Source organism: Meriones unguiculatus, chromosome 3 (assembly GCF_030254825.1).
Source record: "Meriones unguiculatus strain TT.TT164.6M chromosome 3, Bangor_MerUng_6.1, whole genome shotgun sequence".
In the NCBI taxonomy this organism is placed as follows: domain Eukaryota; kingdom Metazoa; phylum Chordata; class Mammalia; order Rodentia; family Muridae; genus Meriones; species Meriones unguiculatus.
The window spans coordinates 68,697,258-68,709,695 of NC_083351.1; the positions used below are offsets into that span (position 1 = coordinate 68,697,258).

Here is a 12,438-nt window from a genome sequence, read left to right on the forward strand (position 1 = left end):
TGTTTGTTGCTGTGTTAGCCTACGAAGCAAGGGGAGGAGGAGCACATGTTTCCATACCCGTTAATGCCACAGCAATGGGCCTGTGGAGAAGTCGCATCAAAATTTAGGCCTCAGGCTAGGCAGCAGGAATGCTCTTACTAATTCAAGAAGCCATCTCCTAGGAAACCAAGGCCCATATGAGGGCTCCTACAAGAATCCAGATCAGTTACATATTGTGTGCATAGGCATTTTCCCAAATATCTATTTTTTTGTGTGTGACCAAGATGTGCTCAAAACCTCACTGGCACACAATTCCTCCAGCTTTCTAGAGCAAAAGATCCATCTGTGTGGCATTTTTCTGCTCCCAGGAATGAGGGATGACGTCTTTGTGTCCCCAGCCCTGGCCTGCTCCCTTGTTGCTGTGTGGTGGGAGGGTGTCTGTTCTGACTAGAAGCCCTCAGGTTGCTGCAGAAATGCATGTGGGAGTGCCCGAGAGCCACTTCTCTAAGATCACCCCTCAGTCCTCATTTGATCTTTAAAACTTCAGAGATGCAAATCAACACACAGGGAAAAAAGAAATCCCTCCCCAGCACAGAGCATTCATCCCGGGAAGCTGATGTACACTAAATCCTTCCTTTGCTTAGATTAAATGCCCCGGCAGCATTCAGCTCTCGAGAACACTTTATAGCTATGTTCAGACCTGCAAGGAATATCAATTATGGTTGAATTATACACCATTGCATCATCAGCCATCAACAGGCAGGTCACAGGGTTTTACATCAAAGGTGCCTTTGGGACTTGCTGGGATGAGGCAAGAGATGTTGGATGTGTTTGGGAAGTGAGCATGCTGCAAGGGATGGGGCTCTTCATTGCCTCTTTCTGCAAGCTGTAAAAGTCTTCGTGGCTGAGACACTGCCAGGAGCAGAATCCAGAAACAGCCAGGACAGAAGGGATTTTTCCTTTTATTCCAGAGGCTATATTTTTATATTACAAGGCTGTTCTATACCCGGTCATGTTTATGCTGCAGTAACACAGCATCCCAAGTCAAGCAACTATAATGACTAGGTTATTAGCAGTTGGCATCAATTCTAGAGAGGATAGAGTTAGACATTTATTTTTAAATTTTTATTTCAGGTCTAGAAATTTTTTTTTCTGCATGTATACATGTATATACCTTGTGTGCCTGGCACTGGCAGAGCCCAAATTGGGAATCAGACTTTCTGGAATTGGAGTTATAAGTGAGCTGTTACATGGGTGTGAGGAACCAAACCTGGGTAATCTGTAGGAGCATGAAGCACTTTTAACTGCTAATCCATTTCTCCAGACCCCAGGTAGCCTTTTTTAAATTCATAAGCTAGACAGACACCTGTGGGTACAATAAACAATGGGACAAAATGTTTGAAAAATATTTTGTTTGTATGACTTGCCTGCCCCCACTGATGCAATTAGTGGCTCAAACATCATAGGAGTAACCAACCAGCTTCTGATTGGATTTAAGTCCCCGCATGATGAAACCAGTGCCTGGTACTATTGTTGGGCCAAGAATGTATAGCTAGATAGGATCTGTCCTAAGGGAGAACCTACTGTTATTCTGCTAAATGAACACAGTTGTAAACTGACTCCTAATGACCTGTTGTCATTCCCAACATTAGTACATCTCTCAACCCCCATCACAGGAGCTTCTATTTACAGCAATTACCATAGAACCCCCACAAGCATCCAAGGGGCAGAGGAAAAGAAAATGCAGAATGCTAGGCCTTAGGTAGAATATCTATATTAATCCCCTCCTCTCAAGGCTCAGGGATCACTGTGGAAGAGGGGAGGGAGAGACAGTAAGAGCTGGAGACTGAGGAGACAAGAAAAACAGTGTCCTCTGGATACAACAGGGCAGCTGCATATATGAACTCACAGAGCTCGTGACAGCTTGCACAGGATCCAAACATGTTCAAGCCAGAACAAACACTATCATGGCAAAGGCAAGTGGACATCAAGTCCTACCCCTCAATGAGGAGCTTAAGAGAGTCGGTTTTCTCTAAGAGTGTGGCCCCTGGTAGGCCTGCCACTGCATTCCAGCAGAAAGCCATATGTCCATGAGTACATGGGCAACACAAAAATTGGACTTGATAGATGAAAATAAAAAGTTGGGTAGGTAAGGAGGCTGGATCTAGGAGAAGTTGGAAGATGGAATGAATATGTCAAAACTCATTGTATGAAATTCTCAAAGAACTATTTTTTTTTTTTTTTAAGGAGAGAAAAGAGATCCTGTTTGCAGTGAACAGGTATTGACTTTCCCCTGGAGGTCATTCACTAAATAACACAGTACAACAACAGTTCATGCTGCTATCTCCTGACCTTGAACTTTCAGACTCTAGAACAATGAAAATAAATTTTTATTGTAAAACCCACTCCACCTGTGCTTTTTGTTGTTATCATTACACTGTTCCTAGCAAACTGATACAGCAGGTAGATAGACACTAATTGGTTTACTAGAATTACATTTTAATATGTAAAACAATGTAGTAAAACAAGACTGCCAGGGTGGGGCAGATGACCCAGCTGGCAAAGCTCTTGTCTTGTGAGCTTGAGGATTTGAGTTCAGCCCCCAGAACTTACATTAACATTGGGCCTGGTGGCACAAGCTTGTGATTCAGGCACTGGGGAGGTACAAACAGGAGGACCCCTGGAGCTCAGGGGTCTGCCAGTCTAGCTTAGTTGATGATCTCTGAGATAGTGAGAGGTCTCAAGGGTGGTAAAAAGTGTTCTAGAGAATACCATCTGAGATGCTCCTTAAAGGTCCACACATATGCATACATGTGTTCCTGAACACACACACACACAGACACACAAACACACTTGTATGTTTCTAGACTTGGAGGCCAGTCCATAGCCTGAACAGACATTAAAATGGACCCATATAAAATAACAGCTGCTTGGGATGCGGAGGTTCCTTGTCCATGTAGTCTCTCTCACCTGTGTTGTCTGTGCTCATTCCTGCTCCACGTGCATAGCTGGTGTTACAAAATCACTGGCCCTGGTGGCATTTACACCTTTAACAACTTTAACAACTTCTGCAAACATCTAATGGGCTGAGCAAACGTAGAGCAATGGCCGAAGCATTTCCTTACAGTGAGGAATGACCAAGGTCAAAGTGTCGTTGTCCCAATCCAGACCTTTTGATCTGCTACCCAGTTACCGTGGAGTCCTTGAAGTTATCCTTTAAGGTCCGGCTCACATACTGAACATCCCAAGGGGCTTTTCCCCAGTGTACCCTGCACAAGATAATCCACAGCTCTTCTGAACCCCTAAAGTTTCCACCATCTCAAACAGGCAACTCAACAGCCAATTCTAGAAACTGCCTTCTGTGTTGAGTTTGTGTTCAGCTGGTTTAACCTTCTCAAGGACCAAGTGGTGGTGGAGGAAGTGTGTCCTTCTGGGCTGCACACAGAGGATTTCAACCTATGGGGTTTTTATTTCACATATGTCTATATTTTTGTATATTTCTATATTTCATATAGACCTTGAAACTTAAGAGTAAAATAAAATAGACACATACCTGATCTACCAAGTCCCTGGTTCTCTCTCTGTCTTTCTCTCTCTTTCTCTCTCTCTCTCTCTGTGTCTCTGTGTGTTGTACACTCGAGAACTCACACACCCCTGCATGAACTATTTCTACTTGTGATTCAATTGGTACCTTGGGTTTCGGGAAGCATTTTTAGTTTTTCAGAAATTCAGCATCAGAATAATACCTTCTCTACAGGATTATTTTGAAGAGCGATAATAATACATATGAAAAAGCTTAGAGAAGTTAAAATTGCTTTCTGTATGTAAGGTATAATATTAGAAATGGAAAGCTTTAAGTGAGGTGGAAGAAAAATGGTTCTTAAGGACAGGCAAGAAGTGTAGCTGCTGTTTCCATCTCTGTCAGCAACTTCATTCTCCCGTGGCTCAGCCCAGGGTAAATGCCAGCCCAGAGCTCCTGTGCTCAACAGAAACCCGGGAAAAGATACTCAGGATGCTTTATTCTGTGCATATCTTCCAAACCAGACATCCCAAATTACACAGACTTTTCTTGAAAATGAATTTGACTTTGAACTCCCAGAGGTCACCATGTCATGTAGGGTCATGTGACAGACAACACTGGGTCTATGAAGAAGTCTGCCTTGCCAGTGGGTTTCATCAGGAATACAAAAGAAGATAAACACTGAGAAGAGTTACACAGTTTGATTCAGAGGCCTTTTTCAAAATCTTACATTGAGCTCATTTTTCTTAATTATAAATTGACTTGAGAGGAAAGTGAAAACGAATTTAGGGATTTATATACTACTTGGCTAGATGTCTCAATTCCCCTGCTACCCTCCCCCTGTGATATCCATGGCCAAAGGTTTCAGATACGCTAATACAGGCATCTTCCCTACAAGAGTATCCTGACTGTTCTGCACCTTGGTTCTACTACTAAACAGGCTTCTGCCAGAATTCTATGTTCACATCAGTGTGTGTGTGTGTGTGTGTGTGTGTGTGTGTGTGTATGTATACATACATGTGGAAGGCAGAGGTCGATGTAGGGTATATTCCTCAACCACATTTCATCTTGGTTTCTGAGCCAGAGTCTCACTGAATCTAGAGCTCACAGATTGACTAGACTGGCTGGCCAAGGAGCTCCAGATATCCACCTGTCTGCTCCCCAGGCATTGTGATCAAAGATGCCACATCAGGAGTTTATGTGGTTGGTGGGGATTCAAACTCAGGTCCTCATGGTGGTAGGCAGCAGGCATTTTATTGACCGAGCCAGGTCCTCAAGACCCATGAAGTTTTAAGTGGAAAGTGGCTTACACTGTATGTGCCAAATTTAGCATGCTTCCGCTGATGGGTGCTCATGCTGCTTCAAGGTTTTCGGGATTACAAAGAGTGTTGGAATAAGCATGCAAGACGGCAAAACTGGACTCTTCCTATTTTGTGGGTTCCTTTTTTCTCTCTTCCACTTTTCTCCATCCTTATTAACTCCCTAACGCTAGATAGGAGAGAGAGAAAAAAAAGACAGAGGGGAAAGGCAGTGAAGTTATCATTAGACTACTTCTTCTATTGCATTCTTCTCCGTCAGGATATCAATTTCTTCTTCTCGTTTCTTTGCAACGTGCCTTACTTGACAAACAGCAACCATCTACCAACCAGCCACTAACAGCCACCCTGCCTCTCGAAGCCCTAGCATTTACATGTCCTCTGAAATGTTCCCAGCATTCCAAAAGCCACATACTTTCAGGAACAATCTGCAGCTGGCAAAACCACGCCCCTGCTAGTGCACGAGGCAAATCATAGTCAGCTGCCGTGAAGCAGTCCTGCATTTCCACACCTGGCACTAAAACAAAAAACACATTCCCATAACATTTCTGTGGGTTGTTTTTAAAGATTTATTTATTTTATGTATATGAGTGTTCTATCTGCCTTTACATCTGCCAGAAGTGGGAATCCGTTCACATTATAGATGGTTGTGAGCCACCATGTGGTTGCCGGGCATTGAACTCATGACCTTTGGAAGAACAGACAGTGCTCTTAACTGCTGAGCCGTCTCTCCAGCCCCATTTCTGTGTTTTTAAAGAAATCAAAATTACAAAATTCTCACTACAGAGTGGGGCTTGTAGAAATGCTGCCACAGACCTGACCCTGTAGTTCTTCTGGAATACTGAGGTAGCCTTAATGATTACCTATACTTATTTATTAAATGATATCAAGAGGCAAATTTTATAACCTCTAATCTACATGGCACATTCTCCTTTTTTTCATTTGGTTAAACTACCATCACTGCTCTTTCTCATGAGGAAGCCATTCTGTGGTCTCAGTGATGAATTCAGGAATAGTTATTGAAGCCTACATCAGATACTATGATTTTTGTATTACTTGAGATTATACACAATGGGTATACATATGTATCTGTGCAAGTATATATGCAATGAATATATTAATATATCCACACTATGTAGATAATAACACATTAATACATAAAATGAATTAATTTTATATTCATAAAGAAATTCTATGTTGAATTAAGTTATTTAATCTGAAGTTCTCAAGCATTCAGCCTCAAACTATTTTGCTGCAGAAAGAGCTGAGAACTATCCATTCTATTTTCTTCTTCCATACTCGTCTGCAAACACAAGTACTACAGTGAAGCAATCTCCAGCCCAGTCTGCTTTGCCCACCTGACCTTGGACACGTCATGCTTTGTGAAGGAAGATCTGGTATGAGCATTCACACAGAGGGAGGAGAAGCATCCTGGAAAGGAAACGAGTTAAGAGTGTAGCACCACATATTTTTCCATGTGAATCTTTGCAGCTTCTTATCCATCTGGGCCTTGGTTTAGAGCTGAGAATTAGTGGGATCCAACTGGCTTCTCAACCGAGCAGAGTGGCAGCCACAGCTGTGCAGAAAGGAACAGTCTCAAACTGTGATTTGTGAGCTTCCACGAGGACAGCCGCTTAGAGCATGCCATCTTCCTGCCTGCTTCTCTTTTCTCCTCATCCCGCTGACAGTGGTCCACGAAGCTGACTGGGAATCTTGAGGCAGAAGGCAAACCCGCCTGAGTTTCTTAAGGGGAACAATGTTTGAAATGACAGCTTCCCACAGACCTCTCATGGCACTGTAACCTCCTGCGTCAACCTGTACCAGCTTCCTGAGAGGAGAGCTGCTCCATGTATGAGTGTGTGGTTTAGTGGGGTGAGTTCTCCACTAAGAGTCAGAAAACCTGTGTGTTGGCTTCATCCCTTCCTATAAAATTAGATGGTCACCTCACCTCTCTGGGCTCTGATATCCTCACGTACAGGGGTAGGACCAGATATTAAGGGCTTTTCTATATAATCGATCCTACAACTCCAGGCACTGGGGTAAGGAAGGGTCTATTCTCTGACTTGCCATAGGACTGGCTATCACAGATTCCATCTGAACTTCCTGGAGAGATGACCCTTCTTCTCACCCCCTGACATGCCCAGAAGGGATGATGGACACGGTTGGTAGATTGTCATTATTTGACATCAATGTGCACATGAGGCTTAGCTCTGAATTGCCTTGATTTGAAACATGGAGGGATAGAGCCCAGCTGTTTAAGTGTCTGGAAGAAATTGGATCCTGAAAGAACTCTCTCTGGCTTTTGTCCTATCTGATCCAACCAATGCCATGTTAATTAGTACAGGAAGAGTCTGGAGTGGTAGCCAGATCAGCCAAGCCTGCCACCTGCTTTGGTTTATGTTTCCATCTGCCCAGTACATTCAGGTTGGCCTTGGCCTTTCTTTGAGTGGAAATTTATACTCAAGTAATTTTTTTCCCCATATCTTCACTGTTAGTTACTAAATATAAATATAGCTACTTATGGATAAAATATTTACATATGTGTATTTGTATAAATACATATATACACATACGTATTTGATAAACATTATTTTGTGTATTTTAGAAATATTAGCCTTTTAAATTTTCCAGGAAACTTTATGTGAGTTAGATGAGGAAACTTAAGCACAGAGAGGTTACATAGCTAAAGGCAGCAGGGCCAGGATCAAACCCACGCTCTAGCCATTTGCTATCCTGTCTCTCACCACAGCCACTCCATGTTCATGGGCCCTGCCTGTTCAGATGGAGTGCAGTCAATGTTCTCCTAATTGTCCACAGCCCTAGTGATAGCTAAATAGAATTTGTCAACTAACTGGTGAGAGAAGGAGAATAGGCCCACTCTTTATCACATGTGACCTGAAAAGGTTCAGGGCGCTCTTTAGACATGGAGTCTAATGTATAAATCATCTTTACTGGCTTCTTCACAGAGCTAAGGGGCCTGTCACAAGTGCCCTTAACTTCTCTCACTACCCATGTCAGGTGGAAAGATGACTCCCACTGGGAGGAAGCAGGATTTTCAGGAAGAGAAAGGTATAGAGGTTAAGAAAGAAAATGAATTGAAGGCAGGATAGTAATAGCTTCTCAACAGGTCAGCATCTAAATCCAGTGGGCAGTAGAAATGGGTTTCCAGAGGAGAACCCATGAAAGCCCAGAGTGCCTCAGCTCCCAGAGGGCTCCCCTCCCTCCACCATGCTAGCTGAAAATGGGTCTCTATCTGGCAAGCTTCCTTGCTCTACTTCCTCTCGGGGCTCTGGGGGATGGTATATTCACTCTCTACATTATCCCTACCTAACTTCAAACTGTAACAAGAGGAGACACCCCTCATTTGTGATGGGCTGGGGGCTGGCAGCACTATGTACGTTTATTATTGAAAAGGCTTGTATGACAGGGGCAATGGCAGCTAGACCCTGGCTGCAGCCAGCCTCGCTAACACCTCTCCAAATGCTTCCATTTTAGAATGATTTGTCTGAAGAAACATTTGGATCTACAGAGCAGGTATCATCCAGAATTGCCGAGTCATACCAGCAGACCAGAAAAAGAAAGAAAAAAGAGTAAGCCTCCTAGGTAGTCTATGCCACTGGGGAGTGGATTAGGGGAGGAGACTTGTGTCTGGGCCCCATCGTTTGACCTCCTCACAAGCTCACCACTTAGGGAAGGCAGTCATCTCTTCCCCTGTGGGAAAGAAAGCCTTGAAAAGACACAGACTTTTAGTCAGCATCCTCCTGAGGTGAGCAGAGACATTTCCTATTCACACATCTTAAATGAGAAGGCTGAGAAGAGAGGCCATCCCAACAACTTAGCCATGCTAAGTCAGAAGCCAGAGAAGCTGTATCCCAGAGGCTTCTGGGAAATGTGATTTTCATGGAGCTTAACTGCTAATGTTAAAAGCTGAGCCACAGAGAGCATTTTAATTAATTATCTGTTATTTTTAAGTAAATTAGAAGTGAGAGTGTCGTGGCATCTCTGAGGAGAAGCAGCTGGGGTTTGTCAGGGTTGCCATGGAAGAACACAGCCTTGGGATTCCTTCCTTTCTGGGGTCCACATGGCAGAGTATGGGGGTCAAATATCACACAGACTCACACTTTAGCTTCATAGAAAGCTCCTAAAACACTAAGTTTTAGGTAAAAGGGAATGTTTGCTTCAGTCACCACAGACTTTAGTTGCATGGTGATATATAAAAATCCTACACTGGGGGGGGGGATACAAAATGAATAAAGTGTAATTAATAAAAGTTAAAAAAAATCCTACACTGGGCTGAATAAAGACCTGGGCTTGAACTTATGGAAGGTTGCCGGGACCAGGCCAAAGCTGCTTCATTTACTAGATGGATATGGAATGCTTAAGGGGATTGAGAATGGGCATGTTTCCTGGATTCCACCTTCACCTTCAACATTAGAATCCCGTGAGTCTCCCCTATTCTCCTTACTATGCTCTCTATGACATCACCCACCTGTCACTCTCTTCATCTGAAAACCTATCTGTCTCCAAGGTGACCTGGTTGTCCTGTAAGGACAGGGGCTGGGCATACATGTTATTAGTTGTGTCTGGGTGACAGTGGCACAGTGCCTAACGTACAAGTAGGCCCTCAGGTAACAGTAACTGAGTTGAATTCAGTTGAAAAATCAGAGAAATTATAGACACAACAGTGTTCAAACTGTTAGAGGAAATGGCTAACTTTGATTTATGTCATTTTTAGCAGAAAGAACCTAAATCAAATCTACCTGAAACCACAGTAAGGCTTAAAATAAAGATGATAGTTGACAACTAAAGTAGGCAGCAAAGAAGGGGCAGTTTGCCACTTGACAGGTTTCACCCCAGGGTGGTAGGAAATGACTAGAAAGCCGTGCTTGGGTGCTCACAATGAGGGCAGCGCCATCCAACGTTCTGAGCTCAGGCATAGAGTCTCTGGAAGATGCTGAGTCTATGCTGAGCTGTGAGGAAGGCACAGGACTTCAACACACAGAGGAAGGAAGCCCAGGTCAGGTGTTGCTAGGAGGTCTATCCGAGTGTGACACCAGGTGTGTGGCTGAAGGTACGTGACACAAGACTGTTCCTGACAAGAACTCCAGCCTGGGGGCAAGGAATTTTATTCTGTAAACATGAGGGAGCCACAGAAAATTTTTCATCAAGAAATGCTATGTAATTAGCATATTTTAGGAAAGAGGTAGGTTTTAAAAAATGAATTCAGTGCAAAGCAGGGAAATGAGCACTTATGAAATTCTTGTTGGGGGGGGGTAGATGCTTTTACAGGATATTATCTCATTTCATCTTCACAATAATCCCAACAGGGTTGGAAGCGCTACCTCAATTTCACAAAGGAGAAATGCAGGCTCAGAGACCGGCGACCAACTGGGGGCGGGGTAGAGATTTCTATCCAGAGCTAAATGACTCCCAAAATACTGCAGTTTCAATAACAGCCCAGATGGAGCTTGAGGAGAGGAGGCAAAGGAATGGGCCACAGAGAACATTGTGAAGAAAATGTTGGCAGCTGTTGACAATTGATAGGAAGGTGAAGGTGAAAACGAAGCATGAAAAATTACACAAGGAACAGCCTGAGTCTTCAGATGTCAAAAAGGAGCGCTTCCTTGGGGGAAGGGAGAGAATGGGAGGTAGTATGTGCTGGGTGTCTATAGTAACCCAAATGTTTTCGTGTGTTTAAAACTCCAAAAGCACGTGTGTAATGTGTGCAGAGAAAAGGCAATTCTAATTGAAGGCATGACTGGGATTTGAGAAATGTAGAAATGTGTGTGACAAAATACATGAGGCCTGTGCTCAGAAGACTGTTCCATATACATGAACCTGACTTACATGCACAAGTTTGTGTGTGTGTGTGTGTGCGTGCGCATTGTGTGTGTATTGTGCATTTTATGTGTTTGTGTATATATATTGTGTTTGTGTGTGTTGTGTATATTTTATGTGTTTGTGTATATGTATTATGTGTTTGCATTGTGGTTGTATGTATTGTGTGTTTGTATTGTACATGCCTGTGTGCACACACACACACGTGTGTGTGTGTGTGTGTGTGTTTGTGTGTTTGTGTGTGTTGGGGGTGTTTTTGATAAGGAAATGTTTTTGTAGAGAAAAAGGAATGACAAAAGTCCACATTTAGAATTCAAGCAAAGGCCCAAGAACAACAACAACAAAACCAAAAAAGGCACAGAGAAAGGGGAAAACCTCAGTATGTTATCACAAAGACAAAAGTTTCAGGGACAATGGAGAACAGGAAGAGGTGTCTCAAGAGCAAGTGGCAGGTGAAGCAGATGGGGCAGTTGATTTGGTAAAGCAATGGCTCTGATGGTGGGAATGAGGCAGAACTCTGAGAGGCCCTGAGTGAGAGCAGAACTGCAGGCGATGTAAGTGGGGGTTACACCTTGTCAAGAGCCCCAAACATTGTCTTTTGTTTCAAAACATGAAGAAGTAGATCCCTAAGCTAGTCCCATTTCCTGTCTCTCTAAGGCATATATCAGAACAGACTTGGCTACTTCCTCTTCTGCTGCCCCAAGAACACCAGCATTGGCACATATGGGTGACATATCTTGGAGGGGGTCATCTCTTACTCTAGCGTGTTACAAATTATTTGAAGATCATAAATCTCATCATAAATAACTGAGCTAATTACTATTTGCAGGACAGTACTGCAAGATAGTGAAGTGAGTTTGAGTTTGAACCATAGCTCCAGGAACCCAGCGTCCTTGAGCAAAGCCCTGAAGCTCTTTTAGCAAGTGTCAGGAAGTGCAAAGAAGATTGAGTTGGTGACCACACCATTGTCTGAAGGACTCACCAGGTGCCAGGCTGGGTCTAAGCGTTCACACATCGGAGCATTTACTTCTCACAACCACTTTACAAGGCACATAGTTTCACAAGGTGGGGAGACAGCTACGAGAAGGATAAGACTGACTAAGGTTACAGAAGTTTAATTCGGAGTCTCACTCCAGGTGACCTTCCCTGCACTGACACTTGACGCTACTGGTGACGCTCCTTCTACTGTCCCATCGGAAGCGAACATCCCAAGCAAACATCAGCTTCTGGCAGGTGAGACTGGAGGAGGGCCCTTCTTGGGGTGGATGTCAGGGATTCTTTAGTGTCTGGCCTGCTGGTCAAGCCTTCAGGCCTCTTTCCTCATCCCAGGTGCACTTCCCCAGTACTGATCTTCTCCACCCCCTGTAACAGCTAGGAACACAGAAGAAAGACCAAATAGTATGATGACATTGTAAGGCTCTGTCACTTACTTGACTGCACAAATCTGAGCTAGTCTGAAGGCTCTCTAGGTTGATCTGCAAAACGAGGGTGGGAATACTGACCTTAAAGGCTGCTGGGAAGAAGGAAAGAACCCTGCATGGCGTTTGCCTTTGACTCAGAGCAGTTGCTTCTCTTCCCTTCCCCCCTCTGTGTCTCCTGAATGAAGCTGAAGTTCAAATGAGACCTTATCTTGCCTTTAAAGCTCTACAAAGTGTAAAATGTTGCCCAGGTGTACTGGCTAGTGCAGGTAGGAAGCCTCAATTGAGGAAATGCTTTCATAAAAGCAGGATATGGGCAAGCATTTTCTTAATTAGTGATCAGTGGGGGAGGGCCCTGCCCATTGTG

The 12,438-nt window shown here is 43.7% G+C and overlaps 1 protein-coding gene across 4 annotated transcripts in view; it reads right to left on the reverse strand.

The window, feature by feature from the left end:
* The window catches only part of Tmem178b (transmembrane protein 178B), a 435,263-nt gene that overhangs the window by 75,734 nt on the left and 347,091 nt on the right, over positions 1-12,438 (reverse strand). Inside the window, exon 4 of one of the 4 annotated variants that reach the window (XM_060380137.1) lies at positions 6,302-6,527. The exons of the other annotated variants lie outside the window; for them this stretch is intronic. Within the exon in view, the coding sequence (XP_060236120.1) occupies positions 6,412-6,527 (116 nt within the window). The 3' untranslated portion in view covers positions 6,302-6,411. Of the gene's footprint in view, positions 1-6,301; positions 6,528-12,438 lie in introns of those variants that run through there. 4 annotated transcript variants of the gene reach the window in all.